Genomic DNA, 18,707 nt, shown 5'->3' on the forward strand with positions numbered 1-18,707 from the left:
TGGCGGCGCTGGGCACAGGGAGAACCATGCCCCCTATGGCGGCGCTGGGCACAGGGAGAACCATGCCCCCTATGGCGGCGCTGGGCACAGGGAGAACCATGCCCCCTATGGCGGCGCTGGGCACAGGGAGAACCATGCCCCTATGGCGGCGCTGGGCACAGGGAGAACCATGCCCCCTATGGCAGCACCGGGCACAGGAAGAACCATGCCCCCTATGGCGGTGCTGGGTACAGGAAGTACCGTGCCCACTATGGTGGTGCCAGGCACAGGGAAAACCGTGCCTACTATGGCAGCACTGGGCACAGGGAGAGCCATGTCCACTATGGCTGTGGCAGTGCTGGGCACAGGGAGAACCATGCCCATTATGGCAGTGCTGGGCACAGGGAGAACTGTGCCTGCTATGGCAGCGCTGAGCATGGTGAGGGGGAGATGTCTATGGGCTGCCCAGGGTGTGGTGCTCCAGAGGCCGTTAGGGATGAAGCCTGGAACTTTACTGCAGAGCTCTGGCGGCGTCAGTCCACTGGTGGTCCGGGAAGGCCTGGGAGGCTTTTTCCCTCTTTGTCTTTGCCTGTCTTGATGTCTGGAAGTCAGCCCTAGCCTCTGTGTTGTCCCACTGGCCTCCCCTACCCCTTCCCTTTTCTTCTAGGCCCTCCACTCTCTGCCTCCCTTTCTCAGCTCTCCCTTCTCTGCCTGGCTCCCCCTCGCCCTCTAGGATAGAAGTGGAGAGGTACAGGGCAGGAGGCCAGCCTCTGCGATGTTGTGGTGGGAGCAGGACATTCATCACTGCTGCAGAGCTGGGCCTGCTGCTCTGGAGCCTGGAGGTGGAGGTGGGGGTGGAGGTCCAGGGAGGCTGCTGGGGACTAGGGAGGGAAGGGGGAAGGAGGCAGAGCAGGGATGAGTCACTCAGCCCTGGATGGAGAGCGGCAGAGAAGGCCTAGCTCAGTCTGCTCAGGGAGCTCTGTCTAGGTGAGACATGGTAACATTTCTACTCTCCACTACAGTCTTGGTGGGGTGCAGTGGCTCACACCTCCCCACTTTTGGGGAGAAGATGAGTTGGAGGTAGCTGCTGCCAGATCCCCTTCACTTCACAGGAGAGGGCCATAGGAATTGTCTGGTCATTTTGCAGGTGGGAATACTGAGTTCAAAGATGGGGAAAGAAGACCCTGCATTGGGCCCACACCACTGTGCTCTGTGTCCTTCCAACCCCCACGCCAGCTCTAGGCAAGCCAGCCCCAACATCCCCCCAACTCCACACACACCCTCAAAAGCCCCAGCTCCCAGCATGGACCTGTCCTCTGGCCAGGTGCTGGCCCACCTGATTGCTTGGGTCCTACACAGAACAGAGCCTAGTTCTCGGGGAATAGTCTCAGGGATGGACTTTTGATCGTGCTGGATTGCAACCTGGTTCCTCCACTTCACTTTTCTGAGCCACCATTTACCAATGGGCATAATTGTCCCCCCTCCCAGGTAGGTGAGAGGATGGAATTCAGTGAATTTATTATACCAACCTCCTAGCACAGAGCCACACACCATCCGCATTTGCTGAGAATGGATGAATGAATGAACAGGTCCCTAAAGGACAGTTCCATTTCCCACCTTTGTCCTTGTTTACCCGGGTTACCTTGTGGCACTGAGTTGATCTCTCTCCTTCCCCCAACTAGTCCAGGCCATTTCTAGTTCTCAGGCTATCACCTCTTCTGGGAGCCCCTTCCCCCTCCCTTTCATCTGGGTGCCGTCTCTTCTCCTGGTCATCTTTTAGGGCCCAGCTTAGATACCCCTTCCTCTACCTGCATTTCTGGCTTCCCTTTATCCCTTCCTTGAACCTAAAGAGTTGTCGTTGTCTGTGCCTGCAAGCCCTGCCAGACAACGCAGTGTTCCCAGGTTAACTCAGCATCAGACGGGTAGTCTCAGGCCCCAACCAGCTGAGTCACAGCTTTCAGGTCCGGGGAGTAAGGACTTGGGGTTCTGGGCAATGCTTTTAATTAGGAAGAAAAAAAAGTAAGGCTGGGAGTGGTGGCTCACGCCTGTAATCCCAGCACTTTGGGAGGTTGAAGCAGGTGGATCACTTGAGGCCAGGAGTTCAAGACCATTCTGGCGAACATGGTGAAACCCCATCTCTACTAAAAATACAAAAATTAGCCAGGCGCGCTGGCGCACGCCTGTAATCCCAGCTACTCAGGAGGCTGAGGTACGAGAATCCTTGAGCCTGAGAGGCAGAGGTTGTAGTGAGCTGAGATAGTGCCACTGCACTCCAGCCTGGGTGACAAAGCCAAACTCTGTCTCAAAAAAAAAATAATTTTCTTAAAAAGTGATTTTTATCTCTTGTATAAACGATATTGTAGCACCAGTAACAAGAATCCAAAAAAGAAAAATGAATATAAATCACCCGGAGCCTCAGTTCCCTGAGTAGAACTTTTCCTTGGTTCCTTCCAGCTCTCATTCAAAGGTGTAGAGTTTGTTCATAGTTTAAACCATGGCACAGGTACTAGTTTGTATCCTGTTTTGTTCATTTAATCTTGCTCGGTAGAAGTTTCTCATATTGGCCGGGCGCGGTGGCTCACGCCTGTAATCCCAGCACTTGGAGGCCGAGACGAGCGGATCAGCGAGGTCAGGAGATCGAGACCAATGCCCTGGCTAACACGGTGAAACCCTGTATCTACTGAAAATAAGAAAAATTAGCCTGGGCGTGGTGCGGGCCGCCTGTGGTCCCAGCTACTCTGGAGGCTGAGCAGGAGAATGGCAATGAAACCCAGGAGGTCGGAGCTTGCAAGTGAGCTGAGATTGCGCACTGCCACTCGCAGCTGGGCGACGAGCGAGACTCCATCTTCAAAAAAAAAAAAAAAAAAAAAAATTTCTTCATATTGCTACAAATTTATTAATTCAGGAACATTTCTGGCAACTGCTCCCTATAGGCCTGTCTGGGTTCTGAAGGTGCAGAGCTAGCTCAGTGGCCGCCCCTGCTTGGGGGAACCCTCCGCCCTCCGTGGTGTGCAGTCATCATTAGAGTGACGTGTCACTCTTACCCAAACTGGGGCTGCTGGTGGTGATATTCAGGTTGTTCTCCAGTATAATTTGCTAATTGCAAATTCAATAATATACTCATGAATATTGTAACATAACATTTTTTCGTATTTTATATTTTTTTCCTGAGTATAAATTTGTAGTCCTGGGATTCTGGGAACTGAATTGAAAAATACATTTTTGGTGGGGTACAGTGGCTCACACCTGCAATCCCAGCACTTTGAGAGGCTGAGGTAGGAGGATCACTTAAGCCCAGGAATTTGAAACCAGCTCGGGCAACATGATGAAACCCCATCTCTACAAAAAATACAAAAATTAGCCGGGCGTGGTGGTGCACACCTGTAGTCCCAGCTCCTGGGACAGTGAACTGTGATCACTGCAGTGAACCAAGAAAGAAAGAAAGATAAATTTCTTTTAAATCATTTTATGATTTAAAAGTATTTGCCAAATTATTTTCTAGAATAATGGAACCAATTTTTGCTGCCACTGTGTAACAGTTTTACCATATCTTCATAAGCAGTGAGTACCTCATAAGCAGTGAGTATTTTATATATTTTTGGTAATTGACTGAGCATAAATTGGTACCTCAGTACAATTTTACTTTACTTTTCTTTGACTGTCAGGACTATTAAAGATCTTAAAGCAAGTCCCAGAATCTCCCCTGAACCTGTCTCTTGGTATTTCTGAAGCCTCATGCCTCCACCTCCCAGCCCTTTACCCCTTTTTAAGAGGATGATGGCAGAAGCAGTAATAGTAGTTGTCCTTGTGTTATAGAGATCTACAAGAGTTCAGGGATTTTCATGGCTGCACCTCTTTGGGAATTATACAGATGCACGGAGGGCCACGGACCAGGGCTCCAGCATTCTAAAAGTCAGAGAAGCCCACACAGGCTCAGCCTCTTTGTTGGCTTACCTGCCTATCCCTCCATTCAGGAACAGCTCCTTACTGAGCGCTTGCTATAGGCCAGGCCCCCTACAAGGCATGGAGGATGCCAAGATGAGCAAGGGGCCGCAGCATTACAGGCAAATGAATGCATGACAATGCGAGCTGAGAAGGGAGCTGCTGGGGGTCTAGGAGACAAGGAACGGTGGCCTCCAGCCCATCCTGGAGAGTTTAGGGATAGGGCAGGCTGCCTGGACAGGGGGCAGCCGGGCTGAAGTTTGAAGACATATTGAAGACATAATAGGAAGGGAGCCAGTGAGAGAAAGTCCTGGGAAAGCATTCTGGGCAGCGCTGGAGGAGGAGGTGCCTCAGCACCCCTCATGACAGCACTGAGCAGACCTCTCTCCTTCCCCTCTTCCCCTGAACCCTCAGGTCTGTGCCCTGGAACAGCTCTTGGGATTTTTTGGGGGCCGGGGGGAGTGTAAAGTGAAGGGTCTTGGGGGTCTCCATTTTGGGGACCCCAGAAACCCAGAGGCAAGGGGCAGGTGCTCCATCAGCTTGGCCTGATGCTTGCCTTGTGGGGACCTCAGGGAAGGGCACAGTGGAGGCCCCTGAAGCCAGCAGGTGGTGAGTGGGTCCTGGGAGGAGAAGCCGGAGCAGAAAGGGCAGAGGAGCACTGGTGCTGGGGCTCGGACCTGCTGTGTGCTGTGGGCCAGGCTTTGCATCTCTCAGAGCCTCCTCTCCTGGTCCAGCATGGTGAGGGCAGGGCCTGGCTGTGGGCTGTGAGGGTGAAGGGGACATTTGTGCGGGGCCCTGGTGTGAGAGAGCTGCCCACCCTCTCCCTATGAACTCATGCTGTGGAGGGATTTTGGCATTTTTGTTATTTTAAACTTTGTTCCTTGTTGTCCCTGTATGTCCTGTCCTTTGGGGATTAGTGGGAGGTGTTCCCCCAGGGCAGGGCCTGAGAAATCAGGGAAAGTTGCTGGGGCCTGGGGCTGGAGGAGGGGCAGCTACTGCCAAGGGCTTTAGGGACCAGTCTCATCTAACCCTTACAGGACCACTCTGAGGAGAGGATTATCCCTGCTTGACAGATGAGATGCTGGCACTCAGAGTCCTTTCCCAAGCCAAGTCCACACAGCTGGGACATGGCAGGGCAGAGGTCTGTCTGACACAGATGGACCAGTACTGCTGTATGAACTCTGGGCGTGCAGGCGACAGGGGCTTCAGGTTTGGAGCCCCAGCACTGGGTTCTGGAAAATCTGGAGCTTGGGTCAGGAACTTTGGACGAAGAATCTGTGGGCTCTGCCTCCCTGGTCAGCAAGGCCTCTGAGTCCAGAGCACTGCATTATAACCATCAACTAAGGCAGCCTCCAGTTGCCAGGGTGTTTTGTTTTAGCTGGGCCAGTCCTGCCCCTTGGTGAAGGTAGCAGAAAGTCTTGACACTGTAGGGTCAGTCACACCTGGACTCTGGTTCTCTGCTTCACTACTGTTAGCTGTGTGGATTGTACCTCCCTGGGCCTCAGTTTCAGCATCTGTAAAATGGGGGCGATGCTTCCCTCTGGGGTGTTGGAAGGGTCAGAGGCAATATCTGCAAAGGATGCAGCTCTGTGCCCTTGACAGCTGGCAGAGGTGGTTTGAGCTAAATTTCAGCCCCTGTGGGGTCCATGGTCCAGGTGCTCCTGTCTCCTTTGCAGGGTGCTGAACGGTCAGTGATTTGGAGCAATGGTAATGGTTATTGAGGTTGGGACTATTGTTCAGGGCTGTGATTGATTTGATACTTTGTGCTCCACTCCATCAGGAACTCTTCCTCTCATTTGAATATGGTTCTGTTGGGAAAGGGTGATTTGCTTAACAGTTACTCCTGTCACAAAACTATCTGCTGAAATGCAGTGTATGGAGAAGTTAGCACAGCCTGTAGGATATTTCAGAGCCCAGCCGAAGCCAGGTTTCCCCAGCGGTCACCTGAAGGGTTCTGAGTAAATAGATCATTTCCTGGGTTCCTAGGACTTTGGGATAATCTGTGTGCCCCACATATTCCATGGGCAAGGATATTGGCATCCTGCTATGTAAGGTCTTGGAGGGAGGACTAGCCTTGGGTCTACCTGTCTGTGTGTCTGTTTGCTTGTAACTGCCTGGGCCTTTGGCTCTCAAGGCCAGGACACAGCTCCATGGACGGGACCTGACTTCCTTTCCCATCTCAGGTCAACCATCTCCCTGGGTCTTGGGAGAGACTGCTGCCCCTCCCTGGAGTGGAGAGTCCACCTTCTCCAATGCTCAGCACTGGCAAGGCATCCCAGAGAACACAGGCAGGGGGTGGGAGAGAGGTAAGGGGTAGAGTGAGACACAGCTTGGGCACTAGACCCTGGACTGTACTTGTTTGTTTAACCCTCCAGGCCTTTGCACCACTGGTCCCCCTGCTGAAATGCCCTTCCCTGCCCCTCAGTGGCTCAGGGCCTTATCCTTTTGGGCTTAGGCGCAGTCTACCATGCAGTTCATGTGCATTCCCCTCTCCTAGCCCTGCTCATGCTGTCTTGAGGTTTTGTGTCCCTGTCCCTTACCACTCTACTTGGTGGGACCTCTTTGGGGCAGGGCTCAGGTCCGGTTCACCTCCGGTCTCCCACCACCCAGTTGCACACAGGTCTGGCACACAACAGGCTTCAGAGAATGGTGAAAGGATGAATGGAAGGGCAGGGCAGGGTGAGGCATGGGAGGCACCCAGGGTGCATAGTATCAGCAGACACCTGCAAGTGCAGCCTAGTCCTGGCCATGTGGAAGGGTGCATGGCTACTCATGGAAACCTGCTGGAATAATAATAGCTACTGTTTTTTTTTTTTTTTTTTTTTTTAAGACTAGTCAAATGCAGTAGTGAGAAGGGGGAAAACAGTAGAACAAGGAGTTCGATCTGTAACTTGCTGTGAATAATCAATTGAGATCACTCACTACATTTGGACCAGCCAATAGCTACTTTTCTTTTCTTTTCTTTTCTTTTTTTTTTTTTTTGAGACAGTCTCACTCTATCACCCAGGCTGGAGTGCAGTGGTGCAATCTCAGCTTACTGAAGCCTCCTCCTTCTGGGTTTAAGTGATTCTCATGTCTCAGCCTTCCGAGTAGGGATTACAGGTATGTGCCACCATGCCTGGCTATTTTTTTTTTTTTTTTTTTTTTTTTTTTTTTTTTTTGTATTTTTAGTAGAGACAGGTTTTCACCATGTTAGTCAGGCTGGTCTCGAACTCCTGACCTCAAATGATCTGCCCGCCTCGGCCTCCCAAAGTGCTGGGATTACAGGTGTGAACCACTATGCTCGGCCTATTTTTGAGTATTTACTGTGCGCTAGGATATTACATGTGTTATCTCATTTAATCACAACATCCCCACAAGATAGCTGCTATTATTATTTCCATTTTTCACATGAGGAAATGAAGACTCCTAAGCGTTAACTCTCGTGCCCAGGAGACAGAGCTGGGATTGAGCCTGGGATTGCCAGCCTCAAAGCCTGTGTGGGTCTTTCCTGCTCCTTGCTTGTCCAGTCCCTTCTGACCATGGCTTCGTGGGAACTGGGGAGCTGTGGAGTGTAGTGCTGGCCCAGGGGTTCTGGGCAATCCTGGTTTTTCACCTTGAGAACTTGAGGGGGTTTGGAGAGTGGAGTGCCGGGGACATAGCCTGTAGTTTCTGTGGCGTCACTTGCTCCCCCAGCCTCAGTTTTCTTTTTTCTTTTCTTTTCTTTTCTTTTTTTTGTTTTTGAGACAGAGTTCCGCTGTTGTTGCCCAGGCTGGAGTGCAATAGCGCAATTTCGGCTCACTGTAACCTCCGCCTCCTGGGTTCAAGCGATTCTCCTGCCTCTGCCTCCTGAGTAGCTGGGATTACAAGCATGTGCTACTACCCCGGCTATTTTTGTATTTTTAGTAGAGACGGGGTTTCTTCACGTTGGTCAGGCTGGTCTTGAACTCCCGACCTAAGGTGATCTGCCTGCCTCGGCTTCCCAAAGTATTGGGATTACAGGTGTGAGCCACTGCGCCCGCTGGTCTCGGTTTTCTCAACTGTAATACTGCTGAATGTCGGGGTCCCTGCTGTCGCCAGGTTTTAAACGCACTCAAGCCCAGCATGGCTCCTTGGTGAAGCAACCTCCCTTGGGTTCCTGTTTCTGGGGGGAGTTTCTCGGGGGGAGGGCAAGCCAAGATGGCCTACCAGGCAACACCTGACGGGCAACACCTGGTGTGGACACTCACTCACCCAGGGCCTAATAGCTGTGGGCCCGCCCACCTGGTGCTCTCCAGAGACTCAGCCCTACCCCACCACCTGTCCCTTCCCAAGCCTCTTAGAATTACACCTTTGGGGCGTGGCCACCACCACCAGCAGGAACAATGATGGATGTAATTTCTTCTGCTTAGCGCAGCAGTGCTGCCTGCTGGGGGCTGTGGAAAGGGCATGAGCCAGGCCGGGGGGAGGGGGGACGCCTGTGGACACTTGCCTGACCCCCACGACCCGGCCTGCCTCAGTTTCTTCACCTGTGCTGCCACAGCAAAGGTTCTTACCCTCTGGACAGCAGCCTTCCTCCACAAGAGTCTGCCACTAGCCTGGGAAACCTTTGAAGTTTCTCTATAAGATAAAGTGCTACTCAGAGTTTACACTGAGTAACTAGTCTGTCTTGCGGCTCTGCATGCTCCGCCCACTGTCCTCTGTCCCAGAGGTGGGTCTTTGGCCTATGGAGCCACAACAGCCCTGCTCTGGAAGGAAGATGGGGCAGCATGGGTCCCTTCACAGTGTGCATTCAGCTGCTTTGCAGCTGGGCCTTGGGGGCACTGAGCCTGGCTGGGGAAGAGGCAGTCCCCGGTTGGATTCTAACCCAGGAAGCAGAGTTTTGTTGTCACTGCCCCTCCATACACTCATGGTCCAGGATACCATGTTTGAAGATTTGCAAAGCCAACTAGCATCCAAATTTGGATTTAGAGAAATTCTGGTTTCCTCAGAAGCCACACTTGAGTGCTCTTTGATGGTTAAGAGGACAGGAAGATCCGATTTTGAGTACCTGCTGGGCTGCTTTCAGGCTCTATGATCTGGGCAAGTTGCTGAATCTCCCAAGCTTCAGTTTTCTATGTTGCAGTTCAGGAATGATAACAGCGACCACCAACTAGGTTTGGGGTGAAGAATGAGCACGTGTTGAACGTCTGGGGCAGTGCCTGGAGCTCCCTGTGGCCGCTGAGGAGGCTGTTTGGATGCTAGTGATGATGCTGGATCCGGCCTCTGTCTTCTTCAACCCCTTTTCTCACCATCGCGTTCCTCCCATCAGTCTGTTCCTTCATTCATTCACTCAGTTACTCACATCTCATTAGTGTCCTCCGGCTAATGTAGTTCTCTCTGTGACTCTCATGATCCTGACACTTACAGGCCAATTATTTTGTAAAGTGAGACAAGCCCTCTTTCTGGGTTTGTCTGAGGTTCCCTTGTGTTTCTATTTATGTTATGTCTCTGTGGCAGAGGTAGCACAGAAGTGATACCTATATTCCCCTTACCGCGTCCTACCAGGCAACACCTGATGGCAACTTGTCCTGTGATTCATGATATTCCCTTTGATCACTTGATTAAGGTGCTATCTGCCAGGCTTCTCTACTATGAAGTGACTCATTTTCTCTTTGTAATTAATAAGTATTTTGATGGGAAGTTACTTTGAAACTATGTAAATCCCCCATTCCTCATCAAACATTCCATTTATTTGTTTATTCATACCTGTATAGACTTTGATTTCCTATTTTATTCAATGGAGTATCATTGGTTATGGTCATTATTGAGCTTAATACGCAGCTTATCTCAGGTTGTGCCCGTGGTAGGGTGACCAACTGTCCTAGCTTGCCTGGGACTGAGGGATTTCCCAGGATGTGAGACTTGCAGTGGTAAAACTGGGGAAGTCCTGGGTAAACCTTGAAGAGTTGGCCACTCTGCCAGGGGCAGAGCCCTTCAAGCTGGTTCCGGTGTCCAAAATCTCTATCAGTAAGTATGTGCTTACTTCCTGGCACAAGAAGATGTTCCATGCTCATCTTATACTTTCTCTGAGTATAAGCATCATCCAGCATGATCCAGCCCTGGAATCACCCATTTTTCCAAGAAGACCTAGAACCAGGGACCTTTTGAGTCATAGGCTATACCACACCATGGAGACTGAGCCAGATGGAACTCATTCACTGCCCACAGGCCACACTCTCGCCTCCCTCTGCACCTTGGCTGGCTGTTCTGTCTGCCAGGGGCACTTGGCAAACATCTACCTCCTGCACTGAGATTCTCCATGAAGCCTAATCCTCCTACCCAGCCCATGGAGATGACCTCCTTCTTATGCCCCCACTGAGCACTTTAGGGCACCTCCCCATTTCCAAGGTGGGCTCCTCCTTTCACTGCAGACCTCTCAAAGACAGGCCTCGGACTCATCTCTGACTCTTCTGGGCTCAGTACAGGGCTGGAGCTGGGGGCTGCTGATTAAATGGTTGGATCTAGTCCTGCCCCATTATACAGCAGAAAGGTAAATGGGGTAGAGAGGGAAGGTGAATTGTTTAGGGTCACACAGACAGTATTGCAGTCTCGAGTCTGTCCTTGAACCTTGGTTTTCTTAATTCTATAATGGGGCCAATATCCCAGAGCGCTGCTGTAAGAATAAAATAATATGTATAAAACACTTAGTATAGTACCTGGCACATGGTGGGTGTACCTGTCAGTATTGCTGGGGGACCTTTTGAAATTGTTTTCATTATTTCAGAAGCAGTACTATACATGTTAGATAATAAGAAATACAGACAAGTGGCCAGGCACGGTGACTCATGCCTGTAATCCAAGGACTTTGGGAGGCTGAGGCAGGTGGATCACCTGAGGTCAGGAGTTTGAGACCAGCCTGGCCAACATGGTGAAACCCTGTCTGTACTAAAAATACAAAAATTAGCCGGGCGTGATGGCAGATGCCTATAATCCTAGCTGTTCAGGAGGCTGAGGCAGAAGAATCACTTGAACCCGGGAGGCGGAGGTTGCGGTGAACCAAGATCGCCCCATTGCACTCCACCCTGGGCAACAAAAGCGAAACTCCGTCTTAAAAAAAAAAAAAGAAAAGAAAAGAAAAGAAAAGAAATACAGATAAGCAAAATGAAACCATCACATTCCTATCATTTAGAGATCTCCACTGTTAACACCTTAGCAATTGTGCCTCCTGAGCTTCCTCTATGCATATATTTTTTTCCCCCAGTTGAGGTTATGCTGCCTTTTTTTTTTTTTTTTTTTTGAGATGCAGTCTTGCTCTGTCACCCAGGCTGGAGTGCAACAGCATGATCTCGGCTCACTGACACCTCCACCTCCCAGGTTCAGGCGATTCTCCTGCCTCAGCCTCCTGAGTAGCTGGGATTACAGTTGTGCGCCACCACGCCCAGCTAATTTTTGTATTTTTAGTAGAGATGGGTTTCACCATGTTGGCCAGGCTGGTCTCAAACTCCTGACCCCAAGTGATCTGCCTGTCTCAGCCTCCCAAAGTGCTGGGATTACAGTTATGAGCCACCGTGCCCGGCCTATTTTGTAACCTTTTTTTAGGGAGCAGTCTCTACCATTTTGTTTCAGTGCACCTGATACTCTGATCACGTTCACATTTCTCCAGTTGTCCCGAAAATCCCCTTTATAGATGCTGTGTCCAAATCAGTTTGCAATCCAGAGACACACTTTACATGTGGTTGTTATCTCCTGCAAGTCAGTCCCACCCAGCCCCTTCGCTGACATTGACTGGTAGAAGAGCTTGGGCCAGCAGCCCCGCAGAATGATTCACTATCTGGCTCTGTCTGGTTGCATTCTCATGTGGTGTCACTTAGCTCGTTCCTCTGTCCTCTGTATTTTCTGTAAACTGAAGTTATATCCAAGGCTTGGTGGGTTTCTTGGTGCCTAGCCAGCCGGCATTGGTGTGTCCTTCCTGTGGCATCCCACCACCATTAGTGGGGCCAAGGCCTATTCTGGGATGAGGGGAAGACAGTGTGACCTCTCCCTCATATGTTTGCCTGTCTCCTCTTGTGAGTGGAAAGTATTATGTGAGGGTTCCCTTGGCACTGTCTAAATACCATTTCTGGGAGATCTTTTTAAACTAAACAAGAAAACTTGTCCATTTGCTGAGAGGAACTTGATCTTGGGGATAGGGCACTTGAGGGAAAAAAAAAATCACAGAACAAGGACATTGAGTTTCATCTCACTGAGTGCAAACCTAGGGAAACCTGTTCTGTTTTTACTTGCTTTCCAGACATGTGATCTGGGTTAAATCCTAGCTCTGCTACTTACCAGCTGAGTGACATTGGGTGAGTTACTTAACCTCTTTGAACCTTAAGTTCCTCCTTGAATTTCCTATCTGGCAGAGTTGTTGTTGGGGGCGGGGGGTTAAATAAAACAAGGTGCCCTTGGCCATCTTCTACCCAGATGGAAAGCTCTTTGAGGGCAAGGCTAATACATAGTAAGAAATCCAGGCTGGGCGCAGCGGCTCATTCCTGTAATCCCAGCACTTTGGGAGGCCGAGGTGGGTGGATCACGAGGTCAGGAGTTAGAGACCAGCCTGGCCAACATGGTGAAACCCCATCTCTACTAAAAATACAAAAAATTAGCCGGGAGTGGTGGCAGGTGCCGGTAATCCCAGCTACTCGGGAGCCCGAGGCAGGAGAATCCTTTGAAACCGGAAGGCAGAGGTTGCAGTGAGCTGAGATCACGCCACTGTACTCCAGCCTGGGCAACAAGAGCAAAACTCCGCCTCAATGAAAGAAAGAAAGAGAGAGGGCAGGGGAGGGGAGGGGAGGGCAGGGGAGGGGAGGGAGGCCAGGGGAGGGGAGGCGGAGGGCGGGAGGGGAGGGGAGCGGCAGGGGAGGCAGGGAGGGCAGGGGAAGGCAGGGAGGGATCCGGGCGGAAGATCAAATCCGGCGGGCGTGGTGGCTGACACCTGTAACCCCAGAACTTTGGGAGGCCAAGGCGGATGGATCACAAGGTCGAGAGATCGAGACCATTCTGGCCAACATGGTGAAATACCGTCTCTACTAAAAATACAAAAATTAGCTGGGCACATGCCTGTAATCCCAGCTACTCCGGAGGCTGAGGTAGGAGAATCACTTGAAGCTGGGAGGCAGAGGTTGCAGTGAGCCGAGATCACGCCATTGCACTCAAGCCTGGGTGACAGGAACGAAACTCCATCTCAAAAAAAATAAAAATAAAAAAAGAAATCCAAAGATGTTTGTTGAAGGAAAACAAACAAACCCACAAATAGGAGGACAGGTGGTATGGCCGGGTGATAAGTACCAAGGAGGAAACAAATCATCCACTGGGCATTTGATTTTCATTTATGCTTTTTCATTTAACATGTAGCCATTCCAGGCTCCATGCTGAAGCAACCATGAGCCTCTGCCCACGAGGAGCTCACAGGGGTCTGGGTGGGCACAGACATAGAGATTCATTGTGTGGGAGCCCAGAAGTTCTGGCTGGGAAGGCTTCCTGGAGGAGGAGACTGGACTGAGTTGGGGGAGATGGTCTCTGGATACAGAGGCTGTCTCCTGGCACAGGTGGCTTTTTGGTGAGCTGGACAGGGCTTGTGGCAAGAAGGAAGTCCATGCTGGCTTCAGAGGCCCCTGTTCTTCGCTGTCCTCGTTCTCTTCTTCCCCCTCTGCCTGTCTGCCTTCTGGTCCCCTGGCCAAGGCTCTGAGCCCCGTATGATCCTGACAACCCATGTATCTGTCTGCAGTGCCGGATGGAGTGCCGTGATGTGCCAGCCGAGACACTCTACGACGTCCTACACGACATTGAGTACCGCAAGAAATGGGACAGCAACGTCATTGAGACTTTTGACATCGCCCGCTTGACAGTCAACGCTGATGTGGGCTATTACTCCTGTGAGCAGGCGTAGCACGCTGATCCCAGTCCCCCTGGCCTCCATCCAGGCCTCCCACCAAGCCTTCTCCTCCCTCCTCCCTCCTCTCTCCTCCCTCCTGTGGTCACTCACATGACCAAGCTGCTCAGAGACTTGAGTGCTGAGAGATAGAATTGACCTCTCTGTCCACTCCTAGACCCTTAGGCACACACCCATACACTCACAAATACATATGCACTCACATGTTCATGTATATACACACACACATACGCATACACTCAATCAGGTACACAAGCCCCACCCACATGCCACATAGTCCCGGGCACACATTTTCATGCACACTCATACTGTTTTTCTCTTGTACACTCACGTTCACATAAACAAACCAGCCAGGCCAACAAGGTAAGGGCTATGTGAGGTTGTGAGGAGCAGGGCTGGCTGGAGACAGTAGGGACAGGTCTTGCCCTGTCTTTTTTCTGGCTCCAGCTGTGGGACTGTGGTCTGGGAGGGAGGTGCATCTTTGCACTGGAGAGCTGGCAGTTAATTAGGCATCCCTGCATCTCTGGCCTCTGCCACACCCTCCCTTGTAGGCAGATGGGCCAGTGGTCTGGCTGAACTGTCCCTTGCCCTCCACAGGGAGGTGTCCTAAGCCCCTGAAGAACCGTGATGTCATCACCCTCCGCTCCTGGCTCCCCATGGGCGCTGATTACATCATTATGAACTACTCAGTCAAACATCCCGTGAGTCAACCTGCCTTCCCTGCGGCGGAGCAGGGGAGAGGGTCAGGCAGCGCAAGGCTGAGGCTGCCACCGTGACTTCCATGTGACTTCGGGCAGGCATAGGCCCACTGGCCCTCAGTTTCCTTCCTGTACAGTGAGGATAATGGCTCTTGTCTCCCTGCTGCGTCTCTTCAGCAGATCAGGAGAGGACAGTGTGGCCACCTCTGTGGCGCGTGGGTGGGATGGGCTGACTTCGATTGGTTGGGCTCTGGGACAGGGAAATGAGGAACAAGAGGTGGGAGGCAGGGTCCTCTGGTCCTCCCTGAGGCTGAGCCACCTTGATCTCCCCGGGCAAGGACAGGCAGGTATAGCTGGCCTGGGCAAGGGTGAGTGTGTGTGTCTGTGAGTGCCCGTATGTGCTCATGAGCCCTGAGCCCAGACTGGGGGCTTTTCCGAGGGGAACACGGAAAGCTTCAAGAGGGGCTAGGATGACCTAATCTGGTTCTTCCCTTTCTCTGCACCCAGAATCAGGCCTGATCTGGAACAGATGTCATGACATGTGAATTAACTGTGTGTGTGTGCGCGTGCGCGCATGCACGTGCATGGGTGCATGTTTGGGTATACTCACAAAAACATCTTCTTTGCCCCTACCCCGAGTCTCACCTCCCTGTGCCTTTGTCCCCAGAAATACCCACCTCGGAAAGACTTGGTCCGAGCTGTGTCCATCCAGACGGGCTACCTCATCCAGAGCACGGGGCCTAAGAGCTGCGTCATCACTTACCTGGCCCAGGTGGACCCCAAAGGTGAGGGCTTGGCCCTGGCAGCTTATTATGGGATCCTTCCCTATACCACAGGGGTGGGGCCTGATCTACTAGGGATCCAGAAGGGCATCTGTTAGGAGCTGTTTTGCATTTTGGGGCATCTCCATCCAAAGCCTTCATTGAACCAAGGCTTGGGACTTTACAGTGGTTTGAAAAGAGTGGGCCAGGGAGGTGCCACTGCCCCACTGATGAAGCTGGGAGCGCTCTTCCTGGGCTCTGCAATCCCCATGCTTTGCCTTGTTCCCTGCTCACTGGCTATTCCCTCTGCCTGTCCTGGGGGCCTGGGTTTTCCAGGGCTCAATCAGAATTCTCTCCCTGGGGATGGCTGAGCTACTCCTGTGGCTTCTGTCACAAGGTGGCCACGTCTCTCTCAGCTGAGATTCAGATCCCTGTGGCCATCGGCCGCCTGGACATCTCCCTTCGGATGTCTTCCAGGCACCTGAGCCTCGTTGTGTCCAGTGGGGGACTTGCCATCTTTCCTCCTAACCCGCCCCTTGCCCTAAGTCTCCACTTTTCAGTCATCTCTGCGCAGAACCTGCTGTCATTTGGGGTCACTCCCTCTTCCTCAGCCAAATCCAGCCAGATTTTTTTTTTTTTTTTTTTTTTTTGAGGTGGAGTTTTGTTCTTGTTTCCCAGGCTCAAGTGCAATGGTGCAATCTCGGCTCACTGCATCCTCTGCCTCCTGGGTTCAGATGATTCTCCTGCCCCAGCCTCCCGAGTAGCTGGGATTACAGGCACCTGTCACCACCCCCAGCTAATTTTTTGTATTTTTAGTAGAGATGGGATTTCACAATGTTGGCCAGCCTGGTCTCACCTGACCTTGTGATCCACCCACCTCGGCCTCCCAAAGTGCTAGGATTACAGGCGTGAGCCACCACGCCCAGCCCCAGTCACTGATTCGTACTGATTCTGCCTCCTCAGCAGCTCCTGAGTCTGGCATTTCTCTCTGGCATTTCTCTCCATACCAACTACTTTGTCTGTAACAGCGGCCAGAGGAATTTCTCTAAAACACTTATCTCCTCATGACTCTCATCTGCTTGAATTTACTCCGTGGCTCTCCATTGCCCTCCAAGAAAAGCCTAAGCCCCGTCCCAGGTCTCCTGGTGTCTCTCACACCTCACCCATCCCCACTCCTGTGCCCAGGCAGCCCTTCCCCGCAGTCTCCCCTCCTCACCCCTCTAGGGGTGCTGCAGGTGTCACCTCCTGATCCCTGATACTCAGGGGAGTCACTGGCTCCCTGTTCTGTGGTCCATTCCCCTCTAGTAGAACATTCGGCTCCTGTTGGGCCCCCAGTGAGTTCCTCTCTGGGTCCCCAGGGCTGACCCAGGGTGGGTGTCACAGTGAACATGGAGTGAGTGAGTGAGTGAATGACTAGAGGATGGGGAAGCCTTGAACATCCTTGCCTGGAAATGCTCCAAGCCCGGGAGCACACAGTGGTCCAGGCCTAGCACTCCCCTGGCACCTCATTGTGTTGGGTGTCAGAGGTGGAGTGGACACTTGGGAATGAAACATGGTGGAGAGCTGGACAGTGGATTCCGGGTCAGGCCAGGCTGGGGTGCTCAGCCAGAGGCCTGTGTGGTCAGGGGAGGGCTTGGAAGGACAGGCAGAGGAGAGGCTGAGCGTCAGGGGCATTCCTGGGAGGGAGGTTAGGTTGAGAAGGGATATCAGTGTGATTGAGGGAGGCAGCAGGTGCAGCGGGGTGGGTCAGAGTTTCCACCCATGTGTAGCCTGTGCTCACCTAGGACCCTGTGGTTTTCTTCCACATAGTCTTTGAGGCTGGGCAGAGGGAAAGTGGGGGACAGAACTAAGCCTGAGGACCTCAGTCTGAGGTGGAAGGGAGTGAGGGTAAAGTCTTGTAGGACTTGCCTCACACACCTTCTCCTCATGGGGAAGACAGTGGCCTCCCTGGAAGCTCTGGGCAGAGGGTGGGGCTTTTGTGGGGGGGAGGGGCTGGGTCCCTGAGGCTGCTTCCTCCCTTCCCTGCCCTCACAGGCTCCTTACCCAAGTGGGTGGTGAATAAATCTTCTCAGTTCCTGGCTCCCAAGGTGAGTGGCCTTGGGATTTTGGGGGGTGTTGGAGGCTGGAGAGAGGACTATGGGATGAAGTGGGTGGAGTCAAGCATGAAGCCTGAGGGCCAGGCGTGGTAGCCCATGCCTGTAATCCCAGGACTTTGGGAGGCCTTGGTGGGTGGATCACCTGAGGTCAGGAGTTCGAGACCAGCCTGGCTAACATGGCGAAACCCTGTCTCTACTAAAAATAAAAAATTAGCCGGGTGTGATGGTGGGCGCTATAATCCCAGCTACTTGTGAGGCTGAGGCAGGAGAATCTCTTGAACCCGGAAGGCAGAGGTTGCAGTGAGCCGAGATTGGGCCACTGCACTCCAGCCTGGGCCACACAGTGAGACTCCGTCTCAAAAAAAAAAAAAAGAAAAAAGAAAAAAAGAATGGAGGATGGAGCCTAGGGCTCAGAGAGGATAAGTAGGGCTGAGGGACGAGTTTTGAAAGGGAGCTAGTCAGAATGCTGGGGGCTGAGCCGCTGGAGGGGGCGTGGAGAAGACCTGGACCGGCGCCCCGGCCACCCCCTGACCCGCGGGGCGGCGGGCCCACAGGCCATGAAGAAGATGTACAAGGCGTGCCTCAAGTACCCCGAGTGGAAGCAGAAGCACCTGCCTCACTTCAAGCCGTGGCTGCACCCGGAGCAGAGCCCGTTGCCGAGCCTGGCGCTGTCCGAGCTGTCGGTGCAGCATGCGGACTCACTGGAGAACATCGACGAGAGCGCGGTGGCCGAGAGCCGAGAGGAGCGGATGGGCGGCGCGGGCGGCGAGGGCAGCGACGACGACACCTCGCTCACCTGAGCGCCGCACCGCTTCAGGGACGGAGACAGGACCGGGCGAGCCCTGGGGCGGCGGCTACTCCTGCACTTTCTCCCCTCCCCCACCCGGCGCCTCCTGGTGGCACTGGGCCCGGCCCAGGCGGGCGCTGCAGCCTGGCTGGACACAGCCCCAATAAACGATCCCCAGCCTCAGCCGGCTCATCACTGTGCCTGCTTCCCACCTGCCTCATGGCCGCTGCCGCAGTCCCCTGCCTCTGCCCTTAATTTTGTTAAGCTTACTGATCATCGGCCTTTGATCCTTCCAGCATCTCCTCATTTCCCATTGTGTAGTGGGGAGGAGACGGGGTTTATCACTGTCCCCCTCTTGTCCGTACTCTGTTCCATTCTCTGCCCATGTCTATCCAGCTGTCCTTGTTGAGTGGTCATTTTGGCATTCACACCAGGATATTTGCTTTATTTTCACTGCTTTAAGGCAGCGGTCCCCAACCTTTTTGGCACCAGGGACCGGTTTTGTGCAAGACAAATTTTCCATGGATCAGGATTGGGGGAGGATTGGTTTTGGGATGATTCAAGTGCATCACA

The 18,707-nt window shown here is 52.6% G+C and overlaps 1 protein-coding gene across 4 annotated transcripts in view; it reads left to right on the forward strand.

Moving 5' to 3' along the window:
* Window positions 1–18,317, forward strand: part of STARD10 (StAR related lipid transfer domain containing 10) — a 44,198-nt gene extending 25,881 nt beyond the window's left edge. For all 4 annotated transcript variants that reach the window (XM_017894380.1, XM_017894381.1, XM_017894383.1 and 1 more), the window contains exons 3-7: window positions 13,628–13,775; window positions 14,390–14,493; window positions 15,158–15,275; window positions 17,286–17,338; window positions 17,902–18,317. In XM_017894380.1, the coding sequence (XP_017749869.1) occupies window positions 13,628–13,775; window positions 14,390–14,493; window positions 15,158–15,275; window positions 17,286–17,338; window positions 17,902–18,147 (669 nt within the window). In that variant the 3' untranslated portion in view covers window positions 18,148–18,317. The remainder of the gene's footprint in view (window positions 1–13,627; window positions 13,776–14,389; window positions 14,494–15,157; window positions 15,276–17,285; window positions 17,339–17,901) is intronic.
* Window positions 18,318–18,707: the final 390 nt, after the last annotated feature.

Source organism: Rhinopithecus bieti, unplaced genomic scaffold (assembly GCF_001698545.2).
Source record: "Rhinopithecus bieti isolate Rb0 unplaced genomic scaffold, ASM169854v2 scaffold_21412, whole genome shotgun sequence".
Taxonomy (NCBI): Eukaryota; Metazoa; Chordata; class Mammalia; order Primates; family Cercopithecidae; genus Rhinopithecus; species Rhinopithecus bieti.